Here is a 23,587-nt window from a genome sequence, read left to right as displayed (position 1 = left end):
GGTGGGGGGGTAAGAAGGATGGGGTGGCTGGGTGATAGACATTGGGGAGGGTATGTGCTATGGTGAGCGCTGTGAATTGTGTAAGACTATTGAATCACAGACCTGTACCTCTGAAACAAATAATACATTATATGTTAAAAAAAAAAAAAAAGAAGAAGAAGAAGAAGATAGTAGGAAGTGAAAAATGAAGGGGGGGGAATCGGAGGGGGAGACGAACCATAAGAGACTATGGACTCTGAGAAACAAACTGAGGGTTCTAGAGGGGAGGGGGGTGGGGGGATGGGTCAGCCTGGTGATGGGTATTAAAGAGGGCACGTACTGAATGGAGCACTGGGTGTTATACGCAAACAATGAATCATGGAACACTACATCAAAAACTAATGATGTAATGTATGGTGATTAACATAACATAATAAAAAATAAATAAATAAATAAAAAAGAGGTAAAAAATAAACTTGGGACTTTGTTAGTCTCAGAACATTTAACCATAAACAAAAATAAGGTTAAAATAGGAATCTGGGATTTGAAAAACAAAGGAATACATGGGAGCTAAACTGTGGCTTAAAAAGTAGGCAGCACTTAGGAACCCAAACACACATATAAATCTATAGTCAAGAAAAAGCTTGGTTTTCAAGGTGAAAACCAAGCAGACAAAGGGAGAACCAGGAGAAAACCAATGCTATAGGAGTTAATCAAAATGCCAAGTAGGAAGTAAGGATTAATAAAAGAAAAGCAAGCCAAGCATTTATCTATATTGTTAATTGCTGTATATGGTAGGCATTTAATAACATTTATTACATTAATGAATACATAAACATTAAGTTTTTCTTGCCTTTTGCTTGCTTATCCAGGTATATGAAGACTATCGCATTCATATATCCTTGATTCTAAGAAAATACAGTGAGGTTGACTACAAAAATATATAATCCCAAGGACTGATTATAGGAACTTGATCTTGCCTAATGAAAACACCAAGGAACTGGTTTTTGTTTTGTTTTGTTTTAAACCAAGAAACTTAAAATTAGGTCATGAACACTGGAGATCTCAGACTTTTGGAAGCACTGTTTCTATCAGTAACATGAATAGTTCTTCCAATCACTTTCTTTGCAATTTATATGTAGTGTAAACTAAAAGTTGTTAGGAGATCCATCAGCATCTGAAATTTTTTGGGAGAAATATAAGCAGTGAATAGAGTACTGTTAACATATAGAAGAAAACATGTGAGACTTCAAAGGGAAAAAAAGAAAAAACACACGAACAAAGGTGTGGAAATAAGAATGAAACTGGCATGTATAGAGATTTTTGATTAACTGGAGCATGGGGTTCTTGCCTGGAAAAGATTCTACAGAGAAAGGAGGAATGGCAAGCAAAATTATGAGGAGGTGAGGACGCTAAGCATAAGAGCTTGGACTACATTCATTTGATCATAGGAAGAACATCTAAATTTCTGAGCAGGTGAATGACATGACAAAAATCACATTAAGAAAATTAATCTAGGGCACCTGGGTGGCTCAGTCGGTTAAGCATCTGCCTTCGGCTCAGGTCATGATCCCAGGGTCCTGGGATCGAGCCCCCACATCGGGCTCCCTGCTCAGTGGGGAGCCTGCTTCTCCCTCTCCCTCTACCTGCTGCTCCCCCTGCTTGTGCTCTCTGTCTCACTCTCTCTCTCAAAATAAATAAATAAAATCTTTAAAAAAAAGAAAAGAAAATTAATCTAGCAGTTGTGTGCATCCAATGGAGATTAGAGAAAGAAAATTAGGATACCATGGAAGTGATCCACACTTTTCAGTTCCTTTTATGAAATAACTCATGTCTAATTTTTCTCAACCTAGACTCCTGGGGGGAAAAGTACTTAAAAGATTCTGAAAAAAATGTAAATTCATATAACCACCCCACCTTAAAATCAGTTACAATCAAAATCATTCTGTTCTTTAATTTTGAAGAATCTTTTTTTTTTACCTGGATCCTGAGAGACCAAATAACAAACATCGTTCACAGCCTTAAGGAAATCTGAAAAGTCCAGCATTCCATTAACTATAATAATGGTTCAGAAACAGAAGGAAAAAAACTGCATTAGCAAACTCACTAAGAACATGAGATAAAAATGCAAACTAAAAATGTGAATAGAATTGACTGATATTAGAATACCATAGTCTTTAAACAAGGATAGTCAACATTAACATTTAATATAGAATGTAAAAAGAAAATTTATCAGAAAAAAATTTACATATTGTAATTATATAATAAATAGTGTTCAGCAATAATAAGAATGATATAGACTAGAATTAAAGATACTGCAGTGCTCTTTGCTCAAAGCTCTAATTTTTATATTTGTAATTAGGTGCAAAAAAAAAAATCATGCAACGTGTCAATTTTACATACATAATGGTGTTACCTTGAAAGAATAGGACTGATTTGATTGTGTTCTAGAAAAGCCCTCTATACCAGTGGTTTCGGGGGATATTGTGGATCCAATTGAGATTCTAATGAAAGCTTTGCCTCACATTGTTCCATCTCCCTCTCTCCTGTCCTCCTTTCCTCTCTCTCCTCTCTCTCACTCGCTCTCATTACATACACGTACACAAAGTACATTAAAACAAATGCATAAAATATTGCACAATATTAAACCAATCCTTAACCCCCCAAAATCATCTCATTTCTCAAGCAAAAAGTAATGCCTATTTCTTAAAAGAAGAAAAAAAGAAATCTAAATTGTACAAATGAAAATTTCAGTAAGAAATCTTTGGCTTGAATGAGAAGTTTAAATTATGACTTTTCTTGCATGATAATGCACAAGTCATGTCTAATAGCAACTAGAGTTGAAAATCCAGATTTACAAAGTATGACAAAACACAGAATCAGGGTTCTTAAATCCCATTTTCTAGACAAGTATAGATCTGTGTCAAGGAACATCTGAATTTTTCAAGATTCTTCAAGTTAAGTAACTACGAAGTCATTTCCCTCTTCATTTAGTAAATGAGGCCAACTTTGAAAGGGTTTATCTATTTCAGAAGAAAATTATTATAAACCCACAATTCAATTTAATGTCATCTGAACAAAGTAACCTATAAAAGAACATTTCAATGCTTCCAGCAGTCTGCAGGCTTCTAACGTCAGAGAAATTGACAAGGCTTAGTGGTTCTCATTTCTAAACCACAGAAACACTTTCTCTAATATTGGAAAGTTTGTCAAGTTGTCTGCCTCAAAACTTCTTTTTCAGTATAATAACTTGAGAGTGGTTTCTCCTTCAAAAAACAATGAAACATCTGCACAAATTTCAATCAACTAGTTTGACTTGTTTTCTGACTTCTATGTGACCTAGGGTTAAACAAAAACCTTTTAGATAAAACATCAAAAGTACAATCCATAAAAGAAATAATTGTAGACTAGACTTCTTCAGAAGTATGAACTTATGCTTTTTGAAAGACATTCTTCAAAAAATGAAAAGACAAGCCATACACTTGAAGAAAATATTTACTAATCACATATGTAGTAAAGGACATACTCAGAATATATACTTTCAAAATGCAATAATAAGAACACAAACACATTTTTAATGGGCATAAGATATACAGATAACAAATAAGCATCATTTGATCATTCAGGAAGTGCAAATTAAAACCACAATGAGTTAATACCATACAACTATTAGAATGACTACAATTTTTAAAGGCTCACCCATTCCAGGATTGGCAAGGATGAGGAGCAACTGGAACTCTCATATATTGCTCATGGCAATGTAAAATAATTTAGCTGCTTTGCAAGCACAGTTTAGCAGTTTCTAAAAAATTTAAATATATATCTACCATATGACCCAATCATTCTACCACCAGGTATTTACCCAAGATAAATGAAAGCATAGCAGCACACATAGACATACAAATGAATGTTTACACCAGCTTTATTAGTAATAAATAAAAACTGGAAACAACCCAAATGTCCATCATTAGTGAATGGATAAACAAATTATGGCATATCCACAAAAGAGATTACTACCTAGCAACAAAAAGAAATAAACTTATATGTATAAAAGCATAGATTAATCTCAATGTAATTAAGCTGAAAGAAAGAAATCAGACTAAAAAATGAGTATGTACTGCATGATCCCATTTATATAAAATTCTAGAAAATGCAAACAGTCTGTAGTGACAGAAGCAGATTAGTGTTTACTTGGAGAGTGGTGAGGGGGCTTGTGGAGAGAGGATGAGGACTTACAAAGGGGTAGGAATAAGAGGTATTGAGTTTTCACAAGTATATACATATGTCAAAATTTTCAAACTGTATACTTTAAATATTCTGATTATACCTCAGTAAAACTATAAAATATTCAGATAATTTTAAAACCCACTGGTATTATAACCAATTATGAAAAAAAGTACGAAGGTGGTGTCAAAAAATTAAAAACAGAACTACCATATCATCCAGCAAGCTCACTTCTATATATATACCCAAAGGAAATAAAAGCACTATCTCATAGAGATATGTGCACTCCATATTCATTGCAGCATTATTCACAATAGCCATGAAATGGAAACAGCCTAAATGCTCACCAACAGATGAATAGATAAAGAAAATGTTATATCTATATAACTATATCTATACATATATGATATATTTTGGGGCGTGGAGGAAATGGACAGATGTTTATCAAAGGATACAAACTTTAGGTATAAGATGAACAAGTTCTGGGAATCTAATTTACAGCATGGTGACTACAGTTAATAATACTACATTGTGGGCGCCTGGGTGGCTCAGATGGTTGAGCGTCTGCCTTCGGCTCAGGTCATGATCCCAGAGTCCTGGGATCGAGTCCCGCATCGGGCTCCCTGCTCAGCGGGGAGCCTGCTTCTCCCTCTGCCTCTCTCTCTCTCTGTCTCTTATGAATAAATAAATAAAATCTTTAAAAAAAAAAATACTACATTGTATATTTGAAATGTGCTGAGAGAGTAGATCTTAAGAGATCTTAGTGTTCTCATCACATACACACAAAAAAGTAACTACGTGAGGTGATGGACGTGTTATTTACTTGATTATGGTAATCATTTCACAATGTATATGTATACCAAATCATGTTGTACACCTTAAATATATACAATATACACAATTTTATTTGTCAATTATATCTCAATAAAGCTGGATGAAATAATATAATTTGACATAAACCATTTTCCTATGGATATATGCATATCCTATGACCCAGCTTCTTCATTTCTAGGAATCTATCCTATAAAAATATTTACACAGATGTGCAAGAATTAATGAATAAGAATGTTCTTTGTAGCATTATTTGTTATAGCAAAAATTTTAGAGGTGATTTCACCATTAATAAATATGCGCCAATTAAAATGTATATAACAAATAGCCAGGAAGAATACCTACTAAATTATTAACAGTGTTTACCATGAGGAATTATATAGAAAGATTAGGGTGAAGAGGTAATTTTCATTTTGTAATTTCTAAACTTCCAAAAGCTAAAAATACTAAATTAAAACAAAAAAACCTTAACTTCACATATGAAACTTTTTCATGTATTTGTAATTATCACCAAGATATTCAATGTAGGTTTATATTTTTTCAATGTAAAAATTAATGAGCAAAAATTTAAACTAACATATATCATCTAAAATTGGTTGTATGGCCACTAATCGCAAAGCAGCAGAAAGAGAAGTTAAGAAAACAATCCCATTTAAATCACACCAAAACTAATAAAATACCAGGAATAAACTTAACCAAGGAGGTAAAAGACCTGTATTCTGAAAACAATAAAACACTGGTGGAAGAATTTGAAGACAACACAAACAAATGGAAAGACATTCCATGCTCATGGATTAGAAGAACAAATATTGTTAAAATGTCCATATTATCCAAAGCAATCTACAGATTTAATGCAATTCCTATCAAAATACCAACAGCATTTTTCATAGAACTAGAACTAATAGTCCTAAACTTTGTATGGAGGCACAAAAGACTCCAAATAGCCAAATCAATCTTGAAAAAGAAAAACAAAGCTGGAGATATCATAATTTCAGATTTCAAGTTATATTACAAAGCTGTAGTAATCAAAACAGTATGGTACTGGCACAAAAATAGACACATACAGATCAATGGAACAGAATAGAAAACCCAGAAATGAACACACAAATATATGGTCAATTAATCTTCAACAAAGCAGACAAGAATATGCAATAGGAAAAAGTCTCTTCAACAAATAGTGTTGGAACTGGACAGCAACATGCAAAAGAATGAAACTGGACCACTTTCTTACACCATACACAAAAATAAACTCAAAATGGATTAAGAACTTAAATGTGAGACCTGAAACTGTAAGAATCCTAATAAAGAGCACAGGCAATAATTTCTCTGACATCAGCCATAGCAACATCTTTCTAGATATATTTCCTCAGACAAGGGAAACAAAAACAAAAATAAGCTATTGGAACTATATCAAAATAAAAAGATGGCTGGAACAGTGAAAGAAAGAATCAACAAAACAAAAATACGACCTACTGAATGGGAGAAGATATTTGTAAATGCATATCCAATAAAGGGTTAGTATCCAAAATATATAAAGAACTTATACAACTCAACACCAGAAAAACAAATAATCCAAACAAATTTAAAAATGGGCAGAAGACATGAACAGACATTTCTCCAAAGAAGACATACAGATGGCCAACAGACACATGAAAAGATGCTCAACATCACTCATCATCAGGGAAATACAAATCAAAACCACAATGAGATATCATCTCACACCTATCAGAATGTCTAAATTCAAAAACACAAGAAACAAAAAGCATTGGCGATGATGTGACTAAAAAGGAAACTTCATGCAATGTTGTTGGCAATGCAAACTGGTGCAGCCACTGTGGAAAACCATATGGAGTTTCCTCAAAAAATTAAAAATAGAACCACCATATGATCCAGTAATCATACTACTATAAAGAATATGAAAACATTAATGCAAAGGCATATATGCATCCCTATATTTATTGCATTATTTACAATAGCCAAATTATGGAAGCAGCTCACATGTCCATCAACAGATGAATGGACAAAGAAGATGTGGTATATATATACAATGGAATATTATTCAGCCATAAAAAGAATGAAATCTTGCCATTTGCAAAAACATGGATGGAGCTAGAGAGTAGAATGCTAAGTGAAATAAGCCAGTCAGAGAAACACAAATACCATATGATTTCACTCATATGCGGAATTTAAGAAACAAAACAAATGAACAAAGGGGGGAGAAAAGGACAAACCAAGAAACAGATCCTTAACTTTAGAGAACAAACTGGTGGTTACCAGAGAAAAGGTGGATGGGACGTAGGTGAAACAGGTGAAGGGTATTAAGAGTACACTTATCTTGGTGAGCACTAAGTAATATATGGGATTGTTGAATCACTATATTGTACACCTGAAATCAATATAACACCATATGTTAACAACACTGGAATTAAAATAAAATAAAAACAAATATGATAGTTTAGAGTAGACTTTCATCTTTCTATCCTTCAGTTTCCCCAATGGTAAATCCAGGTAATTGGAAGAAGCTACATCTAATGTCTTGAATACCTAAAATTCTACAGTTTTATTGCTTTGGATTTCTAATAACAATATTACCTAAAAACCTTAAAAATTTCACATTCTTTGACCTAGTAATTTCAATTTTAGCTATCTTTTGTCTGATGGGAAAGAAAACACTGCTTGTAACTGTAAGAATATTAGAAATAATTTATATTTATATAGATTATTTGTTATATAGGTTATTTTTCAAAACAATTTGTTTTTGTTTTTTGATCTGTCCCACAGAATAACTCACAGTCATTTAAAAAGGAGCTATACTTAGATCTATACTTATTTACATGGAAAGTTGACTAACATATAATGTTAACAGAAAAAGGTAACAAAACTGTATGCATATGAGTCCATATTTTTTAAAATTATGTGTTCATGCATGTGTATATACCACATTTACACACACACAAACACACACACTCATATGCTTAGAAAAATACTAGAAAAATATACGCAAAAATACCAAAGTTCAGCTCTATGTAGTGGGATTACACATAAGTTTTATTTTCTTCTTTATATTCTCCTGTGCTTCCAGAGAACGAAGTTATTTCCACTTTGAATAATTATTTTAATATAAATCTCAAAAAAATCATCAAGAAAATTAACATAAGGAGAAATAAACATGTCAGAAAAAATAGATCTGCCAAGAAAATTAACATATGGATAAATAAACATGTCAGAAAGAATAGAGCTGCTTCTTAACCTTTCTAAAAGTTTGATTTATTTTTATCATTTTATTTTTATACCCTCTGAAAGCTGTCTACAGTAGACATTCAAAAAATGTTGGGATGACTTGGGTAGATGGACAGATGGATACCTACACAGTATTGCAACTTGTCAATTCAATACTATTAGATTGCTTAGTAACATTCTATTGGTGGTCCATACCTCTCCTAGGATTTTCCATCTACAAATCTTTTATAATAATAAATCCACATCTTATATTTGAGCAGCTTGATGCTTTCAACCTTAGAGTATTACTTTGCATTTATGTGTACTGAATTTATTTTATTTCTGGCCACCCCTTCAACTTATCTATGCCATTTTTATTCTAAACTTGTCTCTCCTCCTTAACAAGCTTGGAATGGTCTATAAATGTAATCAGTTCCCTATTATCTACTTCTTTGATTAAAGTATTGGACACTGACTACAAAAGAATATTTTCTAGGTGATTTCAAATGAAATTATTAGGATTTTTATTTACATTTCCTTGGCTACTGATGATGGAACATATTTTTATATGATTATTGGCTATACATATTTTCTTTTATGTGTAATACTTGTCCATGTGTCTTACCCATTTTTCTATTCTATTATTACTGATTTGTATGAGTTCTTTACACATTCTGTAAATTAATTCTTCGCCAGTTCTGTGAATTGCAAATATTTCCAAGTTTGTAACTTGTCTTTTTACTTTAAGGTGTCTTGATAAATAAAAGTTCTTAATTTTATATTAATTTTTATAATAATTTTATATTAATCTGTTCTTTTATACTCAAACATTTTTGCCTTAAGAAACTTTCCCTATCCCATTCCTATCCCATGTAATTAGCAAAAATCAGAAGTCTAAAAATACCAAATATTGATGAAAGTATGTCATAATCCAATCCAGTAATTAACAATCCAATTATGTACCTGGGGCCCAATTTTTAATATCATCATAAATGTGCAAAAAAACAGTTTTTATAACATATTATAATGCTTAGCTTTCCTATGATTTGCAATTAATCTAACCAACATATAACTTATATCTATGTTTGCAGACCTTAAACTAATAATGAAAACATAAAACTTACCATCAATATCAATAGTCTTTAGTGCCTTTCGCATTTCTGAATCACTTATAGAAATCTTCAAGGTATGATGGATCATTGGCAGATCATTCACATAAATCTTACCACTTTGAATTTTGCTGAAAATTTTACAGGCCTTCTGAAGTGCTAAACACACACACCAAAACAGTTAATTCAAATGAATAATTATCCTTATCCCTGATACACCCTCTCTCAAGGAAAAACAACAACAATAATCACTAAAAGAAGAAAGAGGAGCAAATCTTTGTGTTCTAATCCTTTGCTTTAAAATGGATCTTGTGACTTATTTAGGTCCGTCTAGGGTGAATGGCCTCTAAATCTGTTCTAAAGAACTCTCAGAAACTGTGAGAAAGTCATGCAAAATTCACATCGTAAAGGATTCCACAGCTTTACCTAGGAATGTTAAATCCTTCTTCCATGCTCCCATACCACTTGGTATGTATCTCAGTCAAAGCTCTTGGTATTGTGACTGTTTGCATGTTAATATTCCTCACTAAACTGTCAACTTTTAGGGGGCAAGATTTTTCATTCTTCAAGTGCCAGTGTCTAATTCAGGACAGATCCTCAAAAAATGTCTGCTGAGTTGAATTTAGTTCAGTGGATACAACATGTAATTTTCAGAAAAACAGGTGCTGGATGACAGGGCTAAATACCAGAGAAAGACTAAAATATTGATAATAATGATTTTAATAATAGGAGTTTTAATAGAGTATTGGAGATGGAAACCAGGTTTCAGTGTAATGGGAAGTAAATAAATAATTAAGGAAAACAACTCTGAAGAAGCTTCTTTGAAAAGCAGAGTATAAAATTGACATAGTCCTGGGCTACCTAGGTGGCTCAGTCAGTTACATGTCCGACTCTTGGTTTCTGCTCAGTTCATGATCTCAGGGTTGTGAGACATAGCCCTGCATTGGCTCCATGCTCAGCAGGGAATCTGCTTGAGATTCTCTCTCTCCCTTTCCCTTTGCCCCTCCCCCTGCTCTCTCTCTCTCAAATAAATAAATATATATTTAAAAAATTTTACATAGTCCCTGAGGAAGCGGAAGAAAACTGCAGGAAAGAAAATCAAGAGTGAAGGGATTAGTCTCATGAAAGGGCATTTTCTCCAATGAGACAAAAGGGAAGGCCATGGATATTGTTTACAATCCTAAGAGTTCTCCCCACAAGGAAAAATGTTTTCCTTTTTTTCTGTATTTACATGAGATGACAGATATTAACTAAACTTATTGTGGTAATCATTTCACAATGTATGTAAGTCAAGTCATTATGCTGCACACCTTAAACGTATACAGGGCTACATCTTAATTATATCCCAATAAAACTGGGGGACAAAAGATGCCTAGTATAAGGGCTCCTGCCTGGCTCAGTTACTAGAGCATGCAACATCTTGAGGTTGTGAGTTTGAGCCCCAAATTGGGCATAGAGATTACTAAAAAAAGAATGTCTAATATGATGACCAGAGTTAAGGTAAGTGGAAAAATATGCCAAATGACTCTATAAATATAGAGGAGAGGCCCAAGATATGGGAGAACTCAGTGTCAAGGAGTGAAGGGTACTATGATTCTTAATATTTAGATACCAAGAACTAAATCCCAGTAAAATCAGTGACTCCAGTGCTTACTAATGTATTCATTGGGTGTAATATCCAGACTTTTTTCCCAAAAAATTTGAACTAGAATAAGCACATATGTTATTATTTTGCCTATCTCATCAATACAACAACAAGATATTCATGAATACTTAGTTTAGTTTACTTATGCCTTGCTCACGGCATTTGCCATATCATGTAATATTAGTTGATATCATATGCCATTAGGAGTAAAGAGATACTAACCACTGAAACAATTCTTAATAAAGCACACAATCAGGAAATTAATTCAAGAAATTCTAGAACTTATTATTACCACTTAATTCTTGTGAGTGTAAGTCTCCTTGAGGTACTTGATTATATAATGTCTTGTAGAGGCTAGAAATCATTTCCCTTTTCCTGTCAAAGAAACAGCCACATTAGAAAGCAGCACAAAAACAAAACAAAACACCATACACACACACACACACAAAATATTTATGCCATTTTTCCATTAAAATATTAACAAACCTATCCACTACATCAAAAACTAATGATGTATTGTATGGTGACTAACATAACGTAATAAAATTAAATTAAATTTAAAAACAAAAATAAAAACAAACCTATCAATGGATTGAGATTCTCCAGTGTCTTACTCCACAAAAACCTTTCTTAAAGAACTGTCCAAGTGATAGTGAATTATATATTCTTCACCCCAGAATTCCCACCTTGCTTCTTTCTGCTCTATGGAGCAGAATTTATCCTAGTCAGTAAGTAGTGGCCGTGACCCACAATCCTTTGGCTGTGGTCCAATTATTGCTACTCTTAATTCAAGTCACAGCAAATTTTTAGAAAGTTATTATAGGAAGGAAAAACAAGAATATCTTTAAACAGCAAAGAATCCCAGATTCCACAACCTGTCAGTAGAAACAATTTGAAAAGATGATTTATCTAATCCCATAACACGTAAATAACTGAAATCATAAAATGTTAGTGTTAGAAGAAATCTCCAGAGTCCATCTAGTACAAGATTCTTGTACAGATGTGGAGACTGAGGCCCAGAGATATAACGTGAATTGTACAAGAGCCTAAGCTAGCATGTGAGGTCAATAAATACTCAATTCTAAGTCTTTCATTTCCGTATACAGTGGGCTCAGCTCTACACCATCCTTCCTAAGAGCAGAGTCTTACTTTGCACAAACTACTTTGCATACTTTATGTGGAAAGGATAGATGATTCCAAAAAGAAAAACCCAAGTCTGAATGCAACATTTAGGGTAAAAAATACGATGACTTAAATACCGAATAATTGAGGAAGATGTACAAAAGGGTGATAAAGTCTTATGAACACTGTACTGATTCGACAACTTGAATAAAGAGTTTTCTTCCCTAGTCATCTTCTCCTTCGACAGCTTCACTGAGGAAGAGGCAATCTAGAGCCAAATACAAGAACGTTGGTGACTGAGATCACATTGGTAAACCAGCATTATTGGACAATAAACCTGTTATAAGATAGGTTCCTCATATCATATCTAGGCTCCTCACCGATGTAAAATTGCTTTTCGTAAGGAAATTAGTTTACATATACTAAAATTTGAAATAAACTATAAAATATTTTTTTGCAAAGCCACATTTTTCTAAATATGCAACTAAATCATCTCCTAATTAATATTAATATTGTGTCAATTTATAATAATGGATTTTACAAAGCAGGGCAAATCTATGGTACAGTGAAGACAAGACCACCAGATTCTGGCTACATATATAGGTTTTGACTATATGAGCAAAATAATGTAAAGAAGCAAAACAGTTATTCAAATAACACAGGTAGTGTGACACCTGGGTGGCTCAGTCAGTTAAGCGGCTGCCTTCGGCTCAGGTCACGATCCCAGGGGTCTTGGGATCGAGTCCTGCAACGGGCTCCTGCTCAGCGGGAAGCCTGCTTCTCCCTCTGTCTGCTGCTCCCCTGGCTTCTACTCTCTCTCACACACATAAATAAGTACACAAAAATCTTAAAAAAAAAAAAAAACAAATAACACAGGTAGTTATGTTTTAAATTATCCTTATGATTGAGAAAACGATCCACCTGACATGTATGTATAAACATGATTCAAAAGTGGCAAGTAGCTAGGTAGATAGAAAAGTGTCACTTTAGAAAATGAGGACTAGGGGTGCCTGGGTGGCTCAGTCGGTTAAGCGTCTGCCTTTGGCTCGGGTTGTGATCCCAGGGTCCCCAGATCGAGCCCCGCATCGGGCTCCCTGTTCCGCTGGAAGCCTCCTTCTCCCTCTCCCACTCCCCCTGCTTGTGTTCCCTCTCTCACTGTCTCTCTCTTTTTGTCAAATAAATAAACAAAATCTTAAAAAAAAAAAAAAAAGAAAGACAAGAAAATGAGGACTATAATATTAGGTGTCTTCAATTTTATATGGAATCTAGAGCCTTGTCTTTTAAAGACCATGCAGGATGTAGAAAGAAGACTCTGAAGCCATACACGATTGGTAAGAATTGGTACTGAGATCCCACATAGAGCCAAAATTTTCAAAAGGCAATGTTACCAGCAAGAATAGGCTAGGGGAAAAGAAAAAAAAGGAAAAAAACCAAACCAAAACAATTTATCCCCCAATAAAAGAAGCATGCAGAGTAAAATCTGTCATTGTCTCAGCTCTTGGCTGGAAAAAAGAAAAAGAGAGAGAGAGAGAAGAGAGAGTACTACTCTTGATTAGTTATAATTATAGCTCCACCCACAAATAAGTGTAGAACTCAAATCTACACTAAATACATGGGCTAGGAAAATAGAAACCAAAAAATTCATTTAAAGTGGTCCCATGTTTGTAACAGCTCTGAAGTGCAGAGCAGAAGTAAATTCAAATTCTCCTGGAGGAGGGTACTCTAAATCCAGAGTCATCATGAGATTCCCACAGATTTAGATCAAATATATAGTTTGATATATAGGATATAAGGATATAAGTTAATGAGTGAGAATCAGACAAAGCAATAAACAGATTTAGATCCCCAAGGACTTTATATTAGGTTTATCAGATATCAATCTTGAAACAACTATGGAACATGAGCAAAGAACATGACAGAAGGCAGATTATAAGAAAAACCAAATAAAATGTCTAGAAGTAAAAAATATAAGCACTGAAATTAAAATCTCAATAGATAGGTTAAACTGCAGATTAGATTCAGCTAGAGAGAGAAAAACTAGAAAACTGATGGGAGAAATTATCCAGACAAAAGAGAGTGTATCTAAGTACATCATATAGTGAATGTAATAGGTTGAATGACAGCCCCACAAAAAGATATCCTAATTCTTGGAACCTATATATGTGACTTTATTTGGTAAAAGGTCTTTGCAGATGGAACAAAGTCAAGGATCTCAAGATGAGATCTACAATGATGTGCTTATAGAAGTAGAAGGAGACCTGAGATACAAACACAGGTAAGAAGACCATATACGGAGCAAGATGGAGGCCAAGACTGAATTTATGCTGCCACAGCCAAGGAATGCCTAGGGTCATTGTTATAACAGCAGAAGTATTAACAGAGAGCACAGTAATAAAAATAAAGATCTAATGGAGGAAAAGGGGGAAAATGTCATATTCTTCTGAAAGGGTTCCTTGTTATATTAAAAAAAAAAAAAAGGAAAGGAAGAAGAAGAAAAGGAGGAAAGGGGGAGGAGGGGGAGAGGGAAGAAGAGGAAGAGGAACTATTTAAGACTGTGACATTTCAATACTTGAACTAAAATGTGATGGAATGTTTGAAAGCTAAAAACAACACTCAAAAGTAAAATAAATATTTCCAGATCATTATTTACCTCAGTTCTTTTAGTATGCAATTGTCCTTGAAAACTTTTCTTTCTCTTGATCTTTTTTCCTCCTGAAAAATCAGAGGATTTTTCTTCTCCACACAGGAATATTGTTGTTTCATTCCTAAATTGCACAGAAAATTGGAATAATTCCTGAATTGCTTTTTTCTTACTTTTTGTTTTTTCATCTTTTATTTGCAGAATTTTCAAACATATACAAAAGTAGACAGAGTAATTGATGATCTTCCCATGTACCCATCACCCAGCTTCAATAATGGGCAATCCTATTTCATCCATATCCCTATCCCTACTTCCATTTCTTATTATTTTGAAGCAAATTCCAACGTTATATTATTTCATGTGTAAAGATTTTAGTATGAATTTCTACAAGGTGTTTTTTCTTTTAAAAATATATTTGAAACACGATTATGATATCCAAAAAATTAATAATAATTTCTTAATATTATCAAACATAGTCAGTGTTCAAATTTCCAACTGTTTCATAAATGTCAACATTTTTTAACACTTTGCATCAGGACTCAATAAGGTCCCCATTACAGTTTGTTGATGTGTCCTTTTTGTTTTTAAGCTTTTATTTATTTGACAGAGAGAGAGAGACAGCGAGAGAGGGAACATAAGCAGGGGGAGTGGGAGAGGGAGAAGCAGGCTTCCTGCTGAGCAGGGAGCCCAATATGGGGCTCAATCCCAGGACCCTGGGATCATGACCTGAGCCAAAGACAGATGCTTAACCGACTGAACCACCCAGGTGCCCCTGTTGATGTGTCTTTTAAATCTCCATTTATCTATAGGTTTTCCTACCATGTCTTTTATCATCATGATCATGATCATCATCATCATCATCATCACCATTATTCTCAGGCAATTTGTCTTATACATTTTCCAGTCTGGATTTTGCTAATTGTATTACCATGGTTGTAGGATTTTTTTTCAAGATTTTATTTATTTAGTTGTCAGAGAGAGAGAGAGAGAGAGCACAGGCAGGGGGAGCGGCAGGCAGAGGGAGAAGCAGGCTCCCCACTGAGGAAGGAGACCCATGTGGGATCATGACCAGAGCCAAAGGCAGACGCTTAACTGACTAAGCCACCCAGGCATCCCTGGTTGTAGGATTTTAAAGACTTAATCGGATTAACATTTTTTGTTTGTTTTTTTCGGCAAAACCACTATATAGATGCCAGTGCTTTCCACTGGGAGGCATATAATGTACAAGTGGTTCTCTAACTGTGGTATTAGCTGCTATATTTATACATAATAACTAGACTCAGCAAATCATCAGGGACTATAAAATATTTATACCTAAATCTATCATTCCTTCTTCACTCATTAGCTAGAATTTTTTTTTTTAAAGAGTTTGTTTATTATTTGACAGAGAGAGACACAGCGAGAGAGGGAACACAAGCAGGGGGAGTGGGAAAGGGAGAAGCAGGCTTCCTGTTGAGCAGGGAGCCCGATGAGGGGCTCGAACCCAGGACCCTGGGATCATGACCTGAGCCAAAGGCAGATGCTTAACGACTGAGCCACCCAGGCACCCCAGCTAGAATATCTCTTTAAAGAAAAACTTCCTCTTGGGAACTATTTGATTACTCAGTGGTATAGTTCATACAGAAAGGCAGGATAATTACTTTATTCTTTTCCTTATTTGCCACTTTTCATAACACTGACTTGGCTCACTTGTAACCTCCAATAGTGACAAAGTAATTTTTATATCATTTTGTACACTTGGATTTATATACATTAAATTCATCTTACTTCCTTGTAATTATTATCCTTATTGATACCCTAATTATCACATGTATAGTGGGAGTCTCTTCAAGTAGGCTCTTGAGTCCTTTTGATGCATCCCTGGTAGGAGTCTTTGTTAGTTTCCTTATTTCTGTAACACCAGATGCTCCAGGCTCATCTATACATTTCCTTTCCCAGACCTTCACTTCCTCGAGGGCATTGTGTGTCCCCAGGTGTTAACCTATTTTATACAATGCTAATGAAAGAAAGTAAAGGAACACTTATACCACCTCCCATTCCTTCCTTGCCTTCTGTCATCTAACACAAAGGAATAGTGAGAATCCTCATAAGACTATCAGCAGATTTGTCAGCAGAAACCTGCAGGCCAGAAGAGAGTGGTATGACATATTCAAAGTGCTAGGGAGAGGCACCTGGGTGGCTCAGTCATTAGGCGTCTGCCTTCGGCTCAGGTCATGATCCCAGGGTCCTGGGATCGAGCCCCACATTGGGCACCCTACTCAGCGGGAAGCCTGCCTCTCCCTCTCCCACTCCCCCTGCTTGTGTTCCCTCTCTCGCTGTCTCTCTCTCTCTCTGTCAAATAAATAAATAAAATCTTTGAAAAACAAAAACAAAAACAAAGTGCTAGGGGGAAAAAAACTGCCAACCAAGAATACTCTACCCCACAAAGTTGTCCTTCGGGAAAGACAAAGAGTTTTACAGACAAAAAAAAGATGAAAGGAGTTCATCACACTAGATTGGCCTTATAAGAAATGTTAATGGGAGTTCTTCAAGCTAAAATGAAAGGATGCTAATTAGTAACATGAAAACAAATGAAAGTATAAATCTCACTGACAGAGGTAAATATATACTTAAATTCAGGATACTCTATTATAATAATGGTGGTAGGTAAATCATATAGAACTCTCATATAAAGGTTAAAAGACAAAAGTATTAAAAATAACTATAACCAGCCAAACTATGGAAAGAGCCAAGATGTCCAATCAACAGATGAATGGATAAAGAAGATGTGGTATAATATATACAATGAAATATATGCAGCCATCAAAAAAAATGAAATCTTGCCATTTGCAACAACATGGATGGAACTAGAGGGTATTATGCTAAGTGAAATAAGTCAATCAGAGAAAGACAATTATCATATGATCTCACTGATATGAGGAATTTGAGAAACAAGACAGAGGATCATAGGGGAAGGGAGGGAAAAATGAAACAAGATGAAACCAGAGAGGGAGACAAACCGTAAGTGACTCTTAATCTCAGGAAACAAACTGAGAGTTGCTGGAGTAGAGGGGGGTGGGAGGGATGGGGTGGCTGGGTAATGGACATTGGGGAGGGTATGTGCTATGTGAGCACTGTGAATTATGTAAGACTGATGAATCACAGACCTGTACCCCTGAAACAAATAATACATTTATATGTTAATAAAAAAGTTAAAAAATTTTAAAAGCACTAAAAAAAATAACTATAACCACAATAATCTGTTAATGGATATACAATATAAAAAGATGTAAATTGTGACATCAAAAACAAAATGAGAGGGAGGTGTAAACATGTTGAACTTTTATAAACCTTTGAAGTTAAGTTGTTATCAGCTTAAAATAGACTTATAACTATAAGATGTTTTATACAAGCCTTATGGTAACCACAAAGCAAAAACCTATAGTAAATACTCAAAAGATAAAAAAAAAAAAAAAAAAAGGAATCAAAGTGTATCACTAGAGGGGCACCTGGCTGGCTCAGTTGGTGGAGCATGTGACTTTTGATATCAGGGTTGTAAGTTCAAGGCCCACATTGGGTGTAGAGATTACTTAAAAATAAAAATTAAAAAATTTTAAGTATATCACTAGAGAAAATCATCAAATCACAAACGGAGAGAGTAAGACAAAGGAACAGAGAAACTATAAAACAGCCAGAAAACAATCAAAATGACAATAGTAAGTCCATACCTATCAATAATTATCTTAAATATAAATGGACTAAATTCTCCAATCAAAAGACATAAAGTGACTGAACAGATTAAATGGAAAAAAAAAAAAAAGACCCAAATATATGCTGCCTCCAAGAGGATCACTTCAGGTTGTTGTTTTTTTTAAAGATTTTATTTATTTATTTGAGAGAGAGAGAGAGAGAATGAGAGAGAGAGCATGAGAGGGAGAGGGTCAGAGGGAGAAGCAGACTCCCTGCTGAACAGGGAGCCTGATGTGGGGCTCGATCCTGGGACTCCAGGATTATGACCTGAGCCGAAGGCAGTCACTTAACCAACTGAGCCACCCAGGCACCCGAGGATCATTTCAGCTTTAAGGACAAGTATAGACTGAAAGTGAAGGGATAGAAAAAGATATTCCATGCAAATGGAAACCAAGAGGGCAGGGGTAGCTATATTTATATTAGACAAAATAAATTTCAATACTTTTTTAATTAAAAGATTTTATTTATTTATTTATTTGAGAGAGAGAGAGCGAGAGACAGCACGAGCGGGGAGGAGAGGGAGAAGCAGTTTCCCCACTGAGCAGGGAGCCCGACATGGGGCTGGATCCCAGGACCCTGGGATAATGACCTGAGCCGAAGGCAGATGCTTAACCGACTGAGCCACCCAGGCGCCCCTTCAGTACATGTTTTTAAGCCAAAAATTGTAACAAGAGACAAGAGTCATTATATAATAATAAAAGGATGAGTTAATCTAAAGGATATAGCAATTGTAATATTTATGCATCCAACATATGAGCACCTAAATATATAAAACAAATAATAATAGATCTGAAGAGAGAAATAGACAACAATGCAGCAATAGTAAGAGACATTTCAATACCCCACTTTCAACAATGGATAGATAAACTAGACAGAAAGACAAAGGGAAACATTGGATTCCAACTACACCATCAACCAGATGGACCTATAGAGACAGACATATAGAGAACATTCTATCCAACAGCAGCAGAATACACATTCTTTTCAAGCATATATGCAACATTCTCTAGGGTAGATCATCACAAAACAAGTCTTTAAAACCTTAAGAAGATTGAAATCATATCAAGCATCTTTTCTGACCACAAAGGTATAAAACAAGAAGTTAATCACAAGAAAAAAACTGGAAAAATCACATATGTAGAGATTAAACAACATGTTCCTGAACAACCAATGGGTCAAGGAGAAAATCAAAAGAGAAATAAAAAACATCTGGAGACAAAGTAAATGAAAACACAACATACCAAAACTTACTGGATGCAGCAAAAACTGTTCTAAGAGAAACATTTATAGAGATAAATGCCTATATAAGGAAAAAAGAAAGATCTTGAATAAACAGCCTAATTTTATACTTCAAGGAATTGGAAGAAAGAAAAAGAATTAAGCCCAGAGTTAACAGAAGAAAGGAAATAACAAAGATTAGAGCAGAAACAAGTGAAACATAGACTAAAAAGACAGTAGAAAAGATCAAAGAAGCTAAGAGCTTGTTTTTTGAAAAGATAACCAAAATTAACAAATCTTACTAGACTAAGAAAAAAAGAGAAGACTCAAATAAATAAGAAATAAAGAGGAGACATTCAATTGGTAACAGAAATACTAAAGAGCATAAGAAACTATGAATAATTATATGCCAACAAATTAGATAACCTAGAAGAAATATATAAATTTCTAAATTTCTAGAAACATATAAGACTGAATCATGAAGAAATAGAAAATCTGAAAAGACTAATTATTAGTAAGGAGATTGAATCAGTAATCGGAAACCTCCCAACAAAGAAGAGTCTAGGATGGCTTCACTGGTGAATTCTACTAAATATTTAAAGAATTAATGCCAAATCTTCTCAAACTCTTCCCAAAAATTGAAGAGGAGAGAACACTTCCAAACTCATTTTATGAGGCCAGCATTAGCCTCAGCATAGCAAAGCCAGACAAGGACACTACAAGAAAAGAAAATTAGAGCCCAGTATCCCTGATAAACATAGATGTAAAAATTCTCAACAAAATATTGGCAAACCAAACAAACAGTACATTAATGATCTAGTGGGATTTATTTCTGGGATGCAAATATGGTTCAACATAGGCCAATCAGTAAATGTGATACACCACAATATAGGGAAAAACCCATTCCTCTGTGTTTCTCCTTTACTCTCACACTACTACCATACTCACAACACTTCTGACACCAGATGTGTGAGGTTCCCGCCCCCCCCATGAAGCAATTTTCTGCCACACTAGCTAGGTGTCCTACAAATTAACTCCATTCTGACACTATCTACCTGAATATACTGTCAGATTCCACAGGTTAAGGGCTCAGTCCCACAAGACTGCCCCCAACCCACTTGTGCCAATCACAGCAGGTTGTACCTATGATTCTGACTGATCAGCTATAAATCAGAGGTTCCTACAAGCCCCTCCTTGGATTTGACTAATTTGCCAGAAGAGCTCACAGGACTCAGAAAAATAGTTACTTATGTTTACCAATTTATTTTAAAAGTTATAGAAGATACAGATAAACCCAAATGAAGAGATACATAGGGCAAAGTCTGGGAGGATCTCAGCATAGGAGCTTCTGTCCTTATGGAGTTAGAGTGCATCACCCTCCTGGTATGTGGATGTTTACACCAACCAGGAAGATCTCTGAACCCCATACTACTGAGATTTTTATGGAGGCTTCCTCATGTAGGCATGATCAATTATTAATTCCATTTCCAACCCTTCTCCCCTCTCTGGAGAGATTCTAGGTTGGTGAACACATCCACAAACTGGGAGGGTGACACACCCCAACTCCATGAGGACAGAAGCTCTTATGCTTGGGATCCTCCCAAATCTCACCTTGTGTATATCTTCATCTGGTTATTCATCTGTATACTCTCTCATAACCTTTAATAAACTGGTAAACATGAGTGTTTACCTGAGTTCTGTGAGATGTTCTAGCAATTAATTAAACCCAAGGAGGGGTCATGGGAACCTCTGATTTGTATCTAAATCAAACAGAAGTGGTGGAGAACCTGGGAACTTACTACTTGAGATTGGCATATAAAGGCGGGGTGGGGGGACAGTCTCATGGGACTGAGCCATTAACCTGTGGGATATGATGCTATCTCTAGGTAGATAGCATTAGAATTGAGTTAAATTGTAGGACATTCAACTGGTGTCACAGAATGACTTGGTGTGGGAAAACCCCACACATTTGGCTTCAGAAGTGTTATGAATATGGTTGTAGTATGATAGTAAAGGAGAAACATAGGAGAACTGAGGTTTTTCCAAACATAACCACATTAACAAAATGAAGGATAAAAATAATATGATCATCTCAAAAGATGCAGAAAAAACATTAGATAAAATTCAATGTTCTTTCATGATAAGAGATCTCAGCAAAGTGGGTGAGAAGGAATATACATCAACACAATAAAGGATATATATGACAAGCCAGAGCTAACATCATACTAAACAGTCAAAAACTGAAAGCTTTCCCTCTAAGGTCAGGAACAAGAGAAGGGTGCCCACTCTCACCACTTTTGTTCAAAATAGTATTAAAATCCTAGCCAGAGCAATTAGGCAAGAAAAAGAAATAAAAGGAATTCAAATGGAAAGGAAGAAGTTAAACTGTTTCCAAATGGTATGATCTTTTATACAGAAAACCCTAAAGACTATCAAAAACCTGTTAGAACTAATAAATAAATACAGTAAAGTTGCAGATACAAAATCAATATACAAAATCAGTTGCAGAAATTTCTATAAACTAACAACAAGCCATCAGAAAGAGAAATTAAGAAAATAATCCCATTTACAATAGCATCAAAAAATAAAATATTTAGGAATAGATTTAACCAAGGAGGTGAAAGATCTGTACACTGAAAACCATAAAACATTAATTAAAAAAAAAACTGAATAAGACATAAATAAGTGGCAGGATATTCTGTGTTTGTGCCTTGGAAGAATTAATATTGTTTAAATGTCCATACTATCCAAAGTGATCTATAGAATCAATGCATTCTTATTCAAATTCCAGTGGCATTTTTCACAGAAATAGAAAAAATAATCCTAAACTTTGTATAGAACAACAGAAGACCTCAAAGAGCCAAAGCAATCTTGAGAAAGAAAGAGTAACACTTCTAGAACATAGGCAGTAAGCTCTTTGACATCGGTCTTGGCAATAATTTTTTGGATTTGATACCAAAAGCAAAGGCAACAAAAGCAAAAATAAACAAATGGGACTACATCAAACTAAAAAAGTTTCTGCACAGCAAAGGAAACCATCGGCAAAATGAAAAGGCCACCTATGGAATGGGAGAAAATATTTGCAAAACCATATATCTGATTAATTAATGGTCAAAATATACAAGGAATTCATGCAACTCAATAGCAAATAAACAAATAATCCACTTTAAAAAGGACTTGACTAGACACTTTTCCAAAAAAGATATACAAATGGCCAACGGGTACATGAAAAGGTATTCAACATCGCTCCTCATCAAGGAAATGCAAATCAAAACCACAATGAGATATCACTTTACACCTTTTAGATTGGCCATTTTCAAGAAGACAAGAAACAAGTATTGGCAAGAATGTGGAGAAAAGGAAGTACTTGTTTACTGCTGGTGGGAATGTAAATTGGTGCAGCAACTATGGAAAATTGTTGAGTTTCCTCAAAAAATTTAAAATATAACTACCATATGATCCAGCAATTCCACTTCTGGGTATATATCCAAAGGCAATGAAAACAGGATCTCAAAGAGATATCTGTACCCCCGTGTTCATTGCAGCATTATTCATAATAGGCAAAATATGGAAACAATCTGTCCATCAACAGATAAATGGTTAAAGATGTGATATATCACACACACACATACACACACACACACACTGGAATCTATCCAGCCATGAGAAAGAAGGAAATCCTGCCATTTGTGACAACATGGATGGACCTTGAGGGCATTATGTGAAGTAAAATAAGTCAGACAGAGAAAGGCAAATACTGGATGATCTCATTTATATGTGGAATCTATTAAAAGCCAAATTCAGGGGCACCTGGGTGGCTCAGTCAGTTAAGCATCTGCCTTCGGCTCAGGTCATGATCCCAGGGTCCTG

The 23,587-nt window shown here is 34.8% G+C and overlaps 1 protein-coding gene across 1 annotated transcript in view; it reads right to left on the bottom strand.

Moving 5' to 3' along the window:
- EFCAB13 (EF-hand calcium binding domain 13) overlaps positions 1-23,587 on the bottom strand; it is a 145,605-nt gene that overhangs the window by 110,805 nt on the left and 11,213 nt on the right. The window contains exons 6-9 of the mRNA XM_032429966.1: positions 14,780-14,894; positions 12,267-12,397; positions 11,300-11,382; positions 9,378-9,521 (exon numbers count right to left, since the gene is read on the bottom strand). Of these exons, the coding sequence (XP_032285857.1) occupies positions 9,378-9,521; positions 11,300-11,382; positions 12,267-12,397; positions 14,780-14,894 (473 nt within the window). The remainder of the gene's footprint in view (positions 1-9,377; positions 9,522-11,299; positions 11,383-12,266; positions 12,398-14,779; positions 14,895-23,587) is intronic.

The sequence above is a fragment of the Phoca vitulina genome, unplaced genomic scaffold, assembly GCF_004348235.1.
Source record: "Phoca vitulina isolate PV1807 unplaced genomic scaffold, GSC_HSeal_1.0 scaffold41, whole genome shotgun sequence".
NCBI classification, from domain to species: domain Eukaryota; kingdom Metazoa; phylum Chordata; class Mammalia; order Carnivora; family Phocidae; genus Phoca; species Phoca vitulina.
This window is presented reverse-complemented; position numbering and strand designations above follow the sequence as displayed.